This window comes from Hypanus sabinus, chromosome 9 (assembly GCF_030144855.1).
Source record: "Hypanus sabinus isolate sHypSab1 chromosome 9, sHypSab1.hap1, whole genome shotgun sequence".
NCBI classification, from domain to species: Eukaryota; Metazoa; Chordata; class Chondrichthyes; order Myliobatiformes; family Dasyatidae; genus Hypanus; species Hypanus sabinus.
The window spans coordinates 132,805,889-132,820,293 of record NC_082714.1 but is presented as its reverse complement, the minus strand read 5'-3'; the positions used below and the strand labels follow the sequence as shown (position 1 = coordinate 132,820,293).

Below are 14,405 nucleotides of genomic sequence, written 5' to 3'. Positions count from 1 at the left end.
TGGGAATAGGACATTGAATTAAAATGTGTGGCCACTGGGAGATCCTGCTTTCTCTGGCAGACAGAGCGTAGGTGCCACTGGGAGATCCTGCAAAAATCTCCTGTAGTTTTTCAGCAGTGCAAGGCGGTGGGAAATCCATAATAACCATATATAACCATATATCAATTACAGCACGGAAACAGGCCATCTCCGCCCTGTTTAATAGCAGCTACTTTTAATGGGAGGGGTTTTGCACTGTCTGTAGAAATGGCTGAAAAAGTCAGTTGTTGACAACCCAAACTGGCATTTAGCAGGGTCGATGATCAACCCATATTGAAAAGTTTGTGGAGATGGGATATGTGTTTGGATTTTGGTTGCACTGGCAACAAGTATGTCATCCTGGTAAACAAAAAGAAAATTTCAGTCTTCTAATACAGAGTCCATCAGCTATTGGAAAGCCTGTGCTGCATTTTTCAGACCAAACAGTGTATGCAGAAACTTGGGCTGAACAGGGTTATCATAGCTGTTTTGGAAATGTCCTTCATGCACACAGGTACCTGATGGTAGCCCCTAAGTACTTTAGAAAATATTAATTTTCTGGCTAACTGTGCTGAAAAGTCCTGGATACTGTATGGGGGACAGGTTAAGGCATCAGTAATAGCCACATGCGCAGCAACCACCATTGGACTTAGGGACTATTTGGAGAGTAAAGCCCAGGGACTAGTGAACCATTATACAATGTCAAGTCTTTCCTTGTTGGCAAACAGAGATTTAATGGTTGCCAGCTCTTCTGGGTCTAATCTATACACACGGGCATGGACTGTTGTGCCAGTTGTGGAAATGTGGTGCTCAATGTCATGGTTTGTGACTGTCATGGAGAATGTGGGCTTGGTAATGTTTGGGAAATTGCCCAGCAGTTGAGTATACTCACATGCAATGGGACATGCTCTTGACTGTTGTTGTGGGGAGCTTACTGGGGTAACATTGCTCACTGAAGCAGAGCGCAACCTGTCATGTCTCATCAGTCTTCATCCTGCTTCTGTTGGCAGTCTCCAATGAGGTTTCCCCACTCTTTGCCTTCTTGTCAATAGGCAACACGCATTTGAGTACCCAAGTTACCCAGGAAGCATCACCCTGAAAGGATGTCCATAATGAACAGTAGATTACCCTGGCAGCTGGAACCCATGGTGTTCACAGACCTCTGATGTCCCGATGTGCTGGCCTGTTGTACCCTGTTGTACCTGCCAGCCAGTTGGCACTTCCTAACATTTGTACCAAAGTGAGCATGGTAAAAACACAGGTCCACCATTGTCTGTTTCTCAGCCGTGGATGTCCTTACATTGGGGCCCTTGCTGACCAGACTTACTAAGGCAGGGAAAGGAGGAGGAATTTTGCATCTCTGCCTGGCCAAGTGCAGACGATCAGCCATTTTAGCAGACTCCTTTTAGTCCTTCATGGGTGCATTAGCGATGGCTATGTGAACTTGATCAGGGCTTTGCTGCATGAAAAGTTCTTTAAAAATAAAATAAGGATGGTGATTTCCAAGGAGAGACTGCATGTAGTGCATTAACTCCAATGGCTTAGCGTCGTCGAGACTGGGCAAGGAAAGCCACTGGTGTGCTCAGACTCCGATAGTCCAAAAGTCTATAAAAGGTGAGTTTTCCGCAATTGGTATTTATCATGATCAGTCCTGTGTTCTAATACACTCACCACTCTCGCAGCCATGGAGTTACTGAGCAACACTACCACATAGAAATATTTGGTGTTATTGGTGAAGATTTCTCAAAGCATGAATTGGATCGTGGCATTTTGCTGTGAAAACTGGCAGTGACTGCAATGGCCAACATGTTCAATAACTCTGGAATTGTCCTAGAGCATCAGGGTCACCAATGTAGGTTATCGCAAATAAAACTGGGGCATTTTGTGTTTGAGAAAAGCCTAATACATTTTATTGAACTCCAAAACCTGAACACAAAAACGTGTTGAGAAAACCCTAATGTAATTTTGTCATAATGCCAGACCATCCTCTTAAAGTGAAACCCCAACTCAGTGTCAGTGGCTGTGAATTATGTACATTTCCACCAATTACTTTACCCTACAGGTGTAACCTGTCCCTTTTTTTTTACAAGTACCTTCCCCTGAAGAGATCCCAGAGATCCATAAATCCAAACCCCTGCCCCCTGCACCAGCTCCTCAGCCACACATTCACCTGCCAAGTCATCCTATTCTTACCCTCACTGGCGCTTGACACAGGCAGCAACCAGAGATCATTACACTGGAAGTTCTGTTTTTCAGCTTTCTACCTGGTTCTCTAAGATGTCTCTTCAGGACCTCCGCACCCTTTCTATCTATGTCATTGGTGCCAATGTCTACCAAGACTTCTCGCTGTTCACCCTCCCCCTTTCAGAATGCAGTGGACCTGATCCAAGACATCCCTGATGCTAGCGCCTAGGAGGAAACGTCTCAACTGGGTGTCTCTATCATGTCCACAAAATCTTGTCTCTGTTCCTCTAACTGTGGAGTCTCTTATCACTACTACAGTCCTCTTCACCTCTCTTCTCATCTGAGCCACAGCACCAGACTCAGTACCAGAGACCCGGTCACTGCAGCTCTCCCCAGTAGGTCATTCCCCTCCACAATATCTAAAGTGATAAACTTATTATTGTGAGGACGGCCACATGGGTACTCTGCACTCACTGTGCATTTTCCCTTCCTTTTCTTGATGGTCACCAAGTTACCTGCCTCCTGCAATCTCGGGGAGAATACCTTCCTGTAGCTCCTATCTGTCACCACCTCTTTCTCTCGTATGAGCTGAAAGTCATATAGCTGCAGTTCTGGTTCTTTAATATGTTCTCTCAGGAGCTGCAGCTCCAGTTCCTTAATATGTTCTCTCAGGGGCTGCAGCTCGGCATGCCTGTTGCAGATGCAGTTATCTGGGTGACTGGAAGTCTCCCAGAATTCCTACATCTCACACACACTACCATCACTGCCCTTGGAGCCATCCTCACTACACTACTATGCCTTAACAGATGAAGAATTAAGAACAAGAAGAAAAACTTAGCAGATACCTTACCTCGCCCAAGCCTCATGAGCCGAAGCCACTCCAAACACTGACCCACTCACAACAGTGGCCACTCTGCTTGCACTTGCATTATTTCTCATTTGTCCTTTCTAAAGAATCCCGCTGAGAGTCTGGTTGCAATCCAACACTGAAAACCTGCCACAAAGTTTTGCCTTTTCAATCTTGAGTGCAGACCAGACTGAAAAGACAGCTCTTTTCCTGTACTCCTGCTCACTGATTGGCTGCAGTCCAACTTTGAAAAACTGCCGTGAGGCTCTGCCTTTTTAATCTTGATTACGACTCCTGATTGTTATTTATTGTCTCATTATGTTGTGACACACTTGATCAGAAATTAGTTGGAATGATTAGAAGTTACTTATTGCCAAACTAAAATGCCTTTGCCTAATACCTTTAAAAAAAAATCAAATTTTTGTTGACAGAATATGGAAAGAAAATTTAACATCTGTAAAGAATTATAGACCATCGGTTTATGAAAAAGGGTTCTGAAATTATGTGCCATCTGTTATATAACATTTATTAATACATGGCAGTCAAAGCATTTTGGAGTGAGCAATGGAAAACATGATATCAGTGATCAAAGAGAAGGATAATAGCAATCCAGCTGGAGTTTTTTTATGATTAGCTGAGGCCGAAGCAGGAGCTGGGCAGAACTGCAGATGCCTGGAGATCTGTGTCTCATGGTAGCATGACTGGTGGTATGAAGATAAGAGTTTGGGTCATGGATCTGGGCAATTGAGGGGATTAGAGAAGTTGGAATTATTGATGTAGGTGAGTGTGTGACAGGGCCTGAGTCGATTGGGGTATGGATTGTGAGATTTCGTGGGATGTGAGTAGGCAGTCAGTAATGAGACTGGGTGAGACTGAATGATAGGGGATAAATATTTAGCAATGGATGTACCTTAATTCAGTCCAGACTGCTGCAGTGTTAAGCAATTAACACTCCTAACTCGTGAAACTGGGACCCAATTCATTCCTTTGCAAATGGATCTTTGACTTGCTGACCAACAGGTTGGAATCAGTAAGAATAAGAGATAAGCAGTCTGGTGGTGTGGAGTCATGACAACAACCTTTTCCTCAATGTCAAAACAGCTGGTCATTGACTTCAGGAAAGTGGGTGCAGAGGCCGAGAGGGTTAAGAACTTCAAGTTCTGAGAAATTAGTATCACCAATCATCTCTCCTGGTCCAACCTCATAGATGCCAAGACAAAGAAAGCGCACTGGTGCCTCAACTTCTTCAGATGGCTAACAAAATTTAGTATGTCCCCTTTGACCCTCCTTTAATTTTTATCCATCCACCGTAGAGAACATCCTAACCTAGTGAATCGCAGTTTGGTAAGCAAACTGCTGCCCGAGACTTCAGGAAGTTGCTGAGAGGTGCAAATAAAGCTCAGCGCATTACAGAAACTATCCTCCCCTCCATGGACTACCTACTTTACAGAGGTAGCAAGAAGTATAAAGTAGCCAGCATAATCAGAGATCCCACCTACCATGGATATTCTCTATCCCTATCTCATTGGGCTGAAGATGCAAAGGACTTAAACCACGTACCTTAAAGCTCAAGTATAATTTCTATTCCACTGATATAAGCCTACTAAATGATTACCTAGTACAATATAATAGACTCTTGATCACAGAATCTACCTTGCTATAGCCTTATTATAGCCTGCACTGTCCTTTCTTTGTAACATTTAGCGAATTATTCCCCATTATTGCTTTCCTTTGTACTGCCTCAATGTACTAATGTAATGAAATTATCTGCATGGATAGCACACAAAATTATTTTTTTCACTCCACCTCAGTGACAATAATAAACCATTTTAATAATTTACTTATTTAATATAATACAACATTGCAAAAACTAAATTGGTAGCTAACAATCACAATATAACCAGTGATCATTTCCAACTGTGACCAACATATTTGAGGGGTGATCAATAAGTTTGTAGCCTAAGGTAGAGGAGGAATCAATTTTAGAAAATCTAGCACATTTATTTTTCAACATAGTCCCCTCTTACAGTTACACACTTAGTCCAGCAGTCGTGGAGCGTACGGATCTCGGACGTCCAGAAAGTGTCCATAGATGGGTGATTGATAAGTTCGTGGCCTAAGGTAGAAGGAGATGAGTTATACAGCTCTTGTTACATGCACATGCAGTTCAACTCTTTGAGTGATTATGCAGAAAGATTGAAGTTAATAACTCATCTCCTTCTACCTTAGGCCACGAACTTATCAATCACCAATCTGTGGGCACTTTCTAGACATCTTGAGATCCGTAAGCTCCACGACCGCTGGACTAAGGGTATAGATGTAGGAGGGGACTATGTTGAAAAATAGATGTGCTAGATTTTCTAAAATTGACTCCTTCTACCTTAAGCCATGAACTTATCAATCACCCCTCGTATTTTCCTTCTTTCATTTATACCAGCCAGTTTTTGACTTCCTTAGAACTATCTACTTGACTAAAATTGTCTGTACATAATAGAGTATAGTGGTTGGCTTCTGGTTCATGTGGCAGCATTCTTGGGTATGGGCGTATCATTGAGGTTGAGTACTATTGAGAGGTAAACAACATTTAATCACAACATTTTTCCCACCATCACCTTTCTCCCATTTGTCTCTTAAAATACAGCATGTAAAATTTGATTTTCAGGGATATGTTGTTCTGTTGTTTTGCTAATGAATGTTTTCTTTTTGTCTAGGAATATTCATCCTGCAGGTCTACCTAGAGAGCATACCATTACCTTGCTGTTCCGAGTGCTACCGAATACTCCCAAAGAACCGTTTGCAATTTGGCAAATTGTGGATGAATATTTTCACCCTCTTGTTGGAGTTGTGCTTGACTGTAAGGCTATAGAACTTAATTCACAGCAAACAGAAATTTATTTTTAAACAATTCTACTCTCGGAGGGGCTCAGTTTATGAAAAGGAGCTTTGTTTGCTCGGACTTAAAAGGAATGTGTGGGTGGGTGTGGAAACTGGAATGACTCAAGTTTCTAATAAATCTTTACCATACATAGAATACCAACATGGGAAAACAATTCTGCTTACATAACTCTCTCAAATATTTTGAAGGAGTCATGTTAATGGTTGCTTTATGTTGAAAATAACTTGATTCTGATTTGTACTATGCAATTTTCAGATAAACAGCAAACGCTGAACTATTTCAACCTTGACCACAAAAGTGAATTACAGAGAGTTACTTTTAGCCAACCTGAAGTGAAAAGGATTTTCTTTGGAAGTTTCCACAAGGTAAAATTATTGATTTTAGCCTGATTATGAACCGTTCTACTGTTATAGAGTCATAGAGCACACAAGCATGTCCTTTGGTCCATATGGTCCATGCCAACCAAAATACCAGTCCAAGCTGGTTCTATTTCCCTGTGCTTGCCCCAAATTCTCCTAAACCTTTCCAATTGATGAATCTGTTCAGCTGCATTTTAAATGTTATAGTAGTACTGATCTCTAACATTTCCTCTAGCAGCTCATTTCGTATTTGTATCGCCCTCTGGGAGAAAAATGCCCTTCAGGTTCCTTTCAATACATTTCCCCTCTCACCCTAAATCTGGTTCTTGTTTCCTCAACCCTGGGGAGAAGACTGAGTGCATTCACTCTGCTATGCCCCTCATGGTTTATACACCTCTATAAAATCAAGTCTTAGGCGCCTACTCTGAAAGGAAGAAAGTCCCAACTTGTCCAACTTCTGATAATGCAGTCTCTCACGTACAGGAAACATTTTTGAAAAACTTTTTTCAACTCTTCCCAGCTTAATGATATCTTTCCGACAGCAGTGTAACCAATTGGAACACAATACTCAGTATTATGATCTCGGGAACAACTTACAACTGTTAGATAATCTTCACCTTCTATATTCAATGCCATGAAAGATGAATGTAAGCACTCCTAAAGCCCTTTTTACCACCCTGTTTACCTGTGACTCCACTTTTAGAGATCCAGATACCTGACCTCTAAGGTGCCATTATTCTGCAGCAATTTGTAGAACCCTACTATTCACTGTGAAAGTCCTACCATTGCAGTCAGTGACCATGGTATTGGGTACACCTGTATACATGCTCATTAAGAGTGCTTTAAATGGCCAGTAATGGCATATATCAAAAACTTGATTTATGGCATATTGGACATTCTCCAATATGTATACTGACAGAACCATATTAGGACAAATACCATAGTATCATGCACCTGTCCCTGACACACCTAGAAAACAAACACATTTATGTCAGAATGCTGTTCCTGGATTTCAGTTTTGCATTCAACTATAGTAAGCAGTTTCATACTTATGGGAATGCACATCACGCACAACCTTTCATAGTCTCAGAACACATCCCACGCAGCTCACCAACTCTTTTGAGGAGTTTGAAGAGAGCTGGACGTTGCACAAGCATTCTCATGTCATTCTACAGAAAGGATGCTAACAAGCTGCATCGGAGCTTGGTACAAAACTGCACGGCAGTGGACAGGAAGGGTCAACAATGGGTAGTCAGAATTGTCCAACGCATCAGTGGCACCAGCCTACCCAACGTCAAGGAGATATGTACAGAAAGGTGCCGGAGAAAGACCAGTAGCATCATGAAGGATCCTACACATCCTGCTCATGGACTGCTTGACTTACTCCCATTAGGGAGGAGGCCATGCAGCATCCGTGCCAGGATTACCAGACTGCAAAACAGTTACTTTCCCCAAGCAGTAAGGCTGAGCAACTCCTCCACCTATTAACTCCACCACAACTTTATTATCTCCCATTAGTCACCTTATGTACAGCCTAGCATCACTTTATGGACAGTCAATCTATTTTAAGAACAGTATTTATATTTACTGTGTTTTTTAATATTATTGTTTTCTTCATCTTTTGAGGTTTTTTTAATTGGGAGTAACAATTATTTCTTTCTCATTACACTTGTGTACAGGAAATGACATTAAATAATCTTGAATCTCTTAATACAAATATCTAAGCTGCTAATTATGAGGCAGCAACTCAGCGCATAAAAGCATGCAGGCGTGATCAAACAGTAAAGTTATTGTTCAGACCAAATATCAGAATGAGTAAGAAATGTGATCTAAGCAACCTTGACTGTAGAATGATTGTTGGTGCCGTACAGGGCTGTTTGAGTATATCAGAGACTGCTGATCTTTTGGGACTTCAACACACAGCAGTCTCTAGAGTTTACAGAGAATGGTACAAAAAACAAAAAAAATCTTAAGTGTAATGTCTGGATCCATTTCTTTTAGAGCAATCACCCACCCTCCCTCCCTTAGCACTATGTATAGATCTGTTGTCTGCACATATGCTGCTGACTTTGTACGCACCTTGCTCTCTCCCTCGCTGCAATGTGAATACACCAGTTAAAGCCATCTCACGCATGTGTGAGTTTATTTAATTGATATGTAGTTGTGTACAGACACAACAAACAGGTGAGGAATACTAACCTGAATGTCAGAAAATATCACGAACTGCACCAATAGTTACAAGATGAAACATTGAGAGTTAAGCGGCACAAGAAAACTGTCACAGGCGTTAACGAAAGATTGAGTGAGTACCGTAAAAGGACGCGCTGAATTTAAAGTGAAATAACATTGTGATGGGTTCAGTCAGGAAAGTTGACAAATTTGATAGTGCTAATGAAGGCTGGGAGGCATATATTGAGAGGGTTGATCTGTATTGTAATGCAAACAAAATGGAGGAGCAAAAGAAAGGCCTTACACTTCTTAGCTTAACGGGCCTGAAGAACGTACAGTCTGTTACGCAACTTAGTAATCCCTACAAAGCCAGCAAGCAAGATGTTCGATGAAACTGTCACAATTTCACAAAATCACTTTAGCCCTAAACCGTTGGCAATAGCTGAAAGATTTAGATTTCACAAATGAACCAGTCAAAAGATGAAAGCATTTCCAAATACATTGCACAGACATTTCTGAATACATTCTACTCCCTGAGTAGAAGCAGAGACTGAAGACTGCAGCACCAGTAGTGAGGACCAAGAAGGTATGGACCAAGGGATGCTCAGGACCCCTTACAAGACTGCTTTGAATCTGTGGTCTGGACCATATTCAGAGATTCATCTTCGAACCTGGATGAGTATGCTGCAGTTGTTACCAACTTCATTAAAACCTGAGTGGATGAGTGTTTGCCTACAAAGACTTGCTACACATTTGCAAACCATAAACCGTGGAGGAACCAGGAGGTACATCATCTGCTGAAGGCTAGATTTGTGGCATTTAAGTCTGGTGACCCAGGTTTGTACCAGAGAACCAGGTATGACTTCTGGACAGCTATTTCAAGGGTGAAAAGACAATTTCGAATGAGATTGGAGGCGACTTTGGATGTACTCTGGCAGGGTTTGCAAGACATTACTTTCTACAAAGTGAAACCCAATAGCATGAATGACAGCGATGCTTCACTACCAGGTGAACTCAGCACCTCCTATGGCTGCTTTGAAAGGGAGAATATAACTGCAGCTGTGAAGATCCTTGCTGCACCCTGTGATCTCTGTCTCGGAGGTTGATGTTAGGCTGTCTTTAAAGAGAGTGAACCCTCTCAAGATGGAATGTCCCAATGGAGTATCTGGTAAAACTCTGAACAACCTGTGCCAACCAACTGGCAGGAGTATTCAAGGACGTTTTCAACCTCTCACTGCTACAGGCAGAAGTTTCGACTTGCTTCAAAAGACAACAATTATACCATTGCCTAAGAAGAATAATGTGAGCTGCCTTAATGACCATCGCCTGGTAGCACTCACATCTACAGTGGTGAAATGCTTTGAAAGATTGGTCATGACTAGGCTGAACTCCTGCCTCAACAAGGACCTGGACCGATTACAATTTGCTTATCACCACAATAGGTCAACGGCAGATGCAATCTCAATGGTTCTTCAGATGGCCTTAGACCACCTGGACAATAAAACAATACAAAAATACAAACACCTATGTCTGGATGCTGTTCATCAACTATAGCTCAGCATTTAACACCATTGTTCCCACAATCCTGATTGATAAGTTATAGAACCTGGGCCTCTGTACTTCCCTCTGCAATTGGATCCTCAAGTTCCTACCTGGAAGACCACAGTCTGTGTGGATTGGTGATAATATCTCTTCCTCACTGATGATCAATATTGGTGCACCTCAAGGGTGAATGCTTAGTCCACTGCTCTACTCTGTCTATACCCATGACTGTATGGCTAGACATAGCTCAAATACCATCTGTAAATTTGCTGATGATATAACCATTGTTGGTAGAATCTCATTTGGAGAATAGAGGGAGTACAGGAGTGAGATATGCCAGCTAGTAGAGTGGTGTCACAGCATCAACCTTGCACTCAACATCAGTAAGACGAAAGAGCTGATTGTGGACTTCTGGAAGGGTAAGAGGAAGAAACACCTACCAATCCTCATTGAGGGATCAGAAGTGGAGAGAGTGAGCATCTTCAAGTTCCTAGGTGTCAAGATCTCTGAGGATCTAACCTAACCTGACCCAACTCAAAATATTGATGCAGCTATGAAGAAGGCTAGACAGTGATTGTACTTCATTAGGAGTTTGAAGAAATTTGACATGTCAATAAACACATTCAAAAACTTCTGTAGATGTACCATGAAGAGCATTCTGACAGGCTTCATCACTGTCTGGTATGGGGCAGGGGCAGTAGGGTGCTACTGTACAGAACCAAAAGAAGCTGCAGAAGGTCATAAATCTAGTCAGCTCCATCTTGGGCACTAGCCTACAAAGTACCCAGGACACCTTCAGAGAGCAGTGTCTCAGAAAGGCAGCATCCATTATTAAGGACCTCCAGCACCCAGGGCATGTCCTTTTCTCACTATTACTATCAGGTAGGAGGTACAGAAGCCTGAAGGCACACACTCAGCTATTCAGGAACAGCTTCTTCCCCTCTCCTATCTGATTCCTAAATGGGCATTGAATTTGTGAACAAAACCTCACTTTTAAAATATATATTATTTTTGTTTATGCACTATTTTTAATCTATTCAGTGTACATATACTATATTTATTTATTTTTCTTCTACATTATGTATTGCATTGAATTGCTGCTGCTAAGTTGACAAATTTCACGACATATGCCGGTGACAATAAACCTGATTCCGATTCTGATTCAGAATTGCGCAATCTTTCCCAGTACAGTACTGTGATTTTAGAAATAGACTTTCTGATGCATTAAGGGACAGACTTGTAGTTGGCATGCGTAGTGGAAGCACTCAAACAAGGCTACTGGCAGAAAGAGGCCTAACCTTAGAACAGGCATTAACCATTGCAATAGTTTTAGAGACTGCAGTAATGGGTATAGGAGAACTGCAGAAAAAAAGGTTAGAATGTGAAATGCACAAAATGTCTCTGAATGGTGCAAAAAGCCAAAAATGTTATCAATTTGGCAAATTCTCCCATGACGTTAATGGCTGTTGGTTCAAAGTAAAAGTTTGCAGAAAGTGTCACAGTCAAGGTCGCATGGGGAGAATATACAAGTCAAATAAAAAGCACAACTGAGTGAAAAGTTTCAAACACAAAACTGAGCAAATGCATAAAGTTACCAAATTTAAAACAGATTCAGACAGCATTGATTCTGACAAAAGTGAACCGTCATGCCTGGAACTGCACAGTATTACTGAAGCAGATCAAAAAATCATCTGGATCACAATAGATGTGTCTGGTGTAAGTCTGAAAATGGAGCTGGATACAGTGTCAGCTTTGTCCATGACTCAAGAGGCTGTTTATAATAGACTGTTTTCTAAAATTCTATTAGAGAAGACCTCAGTGATGCTAAAAGTGAAAAAGTATCTCCCAAAGGCAAACTGAAAGTAAATGTGATGTACGGAGACCAAGCACAACATTTACATATTGAAAATGGAGGGCCAGAACTTCTTGGACAGGAATAGTTGTGAAAAATGTATGCTTTATTAAAAATAGACAATTGACAGATAATGTAACTCAGTTACTTAGCATAATTCATCCGGCACAAAAAAAGAGAGGAAATGAGTGTGGCAGTTGCTTTGGATGCAGAAAAAACATTTGATAGATTGGAATGGGGATTTTTTATTTAAGGTATTGGAAAAATATGAGTTAGGAAAATCTTTTATAAAATGGATTCAAACCTTAAATATTAGTCCTCAAGCTAAAGTAGTGACAAATGGTCAAATTTCAACATCATTCCACTTAACAAGGTCAACTAGACAAGGCTGCCCATTATCACCTGCCCTATTTGTATTGGCGATAGAACCATTAGCTGAAATAATTAGAATGGACTCAGATATTGTGGGCTTCAGAGTTAACCAAGAAGAATATAAAGTTAATTTATTTGCTGATGATGTTCTGATTTATTTAACAAACCCATTGCAATTGTTGCAAAAATTATCTTTTAAATTGGAGGAATATGGGAAAATATCAGGGTATAAAGTAAACTGGGATAGAAATGAAATTTTACCCCTTATCAAAGGAGATTATAGTCAATGTCGACTAGTAACTCAATTTAGATGGCCAACAAATGGTATAAAATATTTAGGTATAAGAGTCGATAATGATATAAAGAATTTATATAAACTAAATTATTTGCCATTATTGAAAAAAATAAAAGAAGATCTTGATAAATGGATGATGTTACCAATAACATTAATAGGTAGAATTAATGCTGTAAAAATGAATATATTTCCTAGATTACAATATTTATTCCAAACATTACCAATACAACTGCCTCAGAAGTTTTTTCAAGAATTGAATAAATGTGTGAGGAAGTTTCTTTGGAAAGGAAAGGTGTCAAGAATATCGTTGGAAAAATTGACATGTAAATTTGATTTAGGAGGGTTACAACTTCCAAATTTTAAGAATTATTACAAAGCAAATCAACTTAGATTTATTGCATCTTTTTTTGATGAAGAAAAACCGGCATGGATTAGAATAGAATTAGATAAGATAGGAGAAAATATACCAGAAGATTTTATATATAAATGGGAATCCAAATGGATACGGGAAAAGAAAGAATCTCTTATATTAAGACATTTGATTGATTTATGGAATAAGGTAAATATGGATGATGAAGTAAAGAAATCCTTATTAGCAAAAAGAACCTTAATTCAAAATAGGCTTATTCCTTTCACAATGGATAATCAACTTTTACATAACTGGTTTCAAAAAGGGATTAGATATATAGGTGACTGTTTTGAAGGAGGTATATTGATGTCGTTTGATCAATTAAAAATAAATATAAAATATCAAATAACATTCTTTTCTGTTATTTTCAATTAAAGGCCTATTTACGAGATAAACTGGGTCAAACAATGTTAATGCCAAAACCTAATGAAATAGAAATCTTAATTCAAAAAGGAAAAATTAAAAAAATTACATCTTGTATGTATAATTTGATTCAAAGACAGACAATTAAACCAGGAATTCATAAATCAAGACAAAAATGGGAAACTGATTTGAATATTAAAATTGATGAAAAAAATTGGTCAAGACTATGTCTTGATAGTATGACAAATACAATAAACGTCCGACTTAGATTAGTACAATATAATTTTTTACATCAATTATATATAACACCACAGAAAATAAATAGATTAAATTCAAATTTATCTGACCAATGTTTTCGATGTAATCAAGAAATTGGTACCTTTTTACATTCTACTTGGTCTTGTTCTAAAATTCAACCTTTTTGGATAAATTTAAGACTTTTACTGGAACAAATTATTGGAATACAACTCCCAATATTATTTTTACTAGGTGATATTGAAGCGATAATACTGAAACCTAAATTGAATAAATATCAGAAAAATTTATAAAAATTGCATTGGCAGTAGCCTAAAAAGCTATTGCAGTTACTTGGAAATCAGATTCATATTTAACTATGGATCGTTGGAATAATGAAGTATATGGCTGCATTCCACTTGAAAAAATTACTTATAATTTAAGAAATGAATATGATATATTTTTGAAAATTTGGCACCCCTATCAACAAAAGATAGGATTAAATATATAGGTCCTTTGAAGATAAAATTATAAGTTATTTGGGGAAAATAAAAACTAAAGTTATTTTGAACTCCATGGAGCATGTGGGGAACCTCCAATATCCAGGCAATCTTTCTATCTTTTTTTTTCAGATAGGGATCTAAGGAGGGGGGAGGGTTAAGGGGAGGGGGAGGGCCAATATTAATTTTTCACTATTCTAATATTCTATTCATTTTATGTAATTCTCTTAAAAATTTAATAAATAAATAAAAGAATTTTTTAAAAGCTCTCAATGTGACAGCAACAGGCAACTGCAGCCCAAATGATAGCAGTGATCAGTGCTTAATGCAAGTCAGAAGGTGTCTCCAAAGGAAATTTCAGTGAT

The 14,405-nt window shown here is 39.4% G+C and overlaps 1 protein-coding gene across 2 annotated transcripts in view; it reads left to right on the top strand.

The window, feature by feature from the left end:
• The window catches only part of LOC132399817 (collagen alpha-1(XIV) chain-like), a 180,386-nt gene that overhangs the window by 124,878 nt on the left and 41,103 nt on the right, over window positions 1-14,405 (top strand). For both annotated transcript variants that reach the window (XM_059980600.1, XM_059980599.1), the window contains exons 32-33: window positions 5,761-5,903; window positions 6,201-6,310. In XM_059980600.1, coding sequence (XP_059836583.1) covers window positions 5,761-5,903; window positions 6,201-6,310 — 253 coding nt within the window. The remainder of the gene's footprint in view (window positions 1-5,760; window positions 5,904-6,200; window positions 6,311-14,405) is intronic.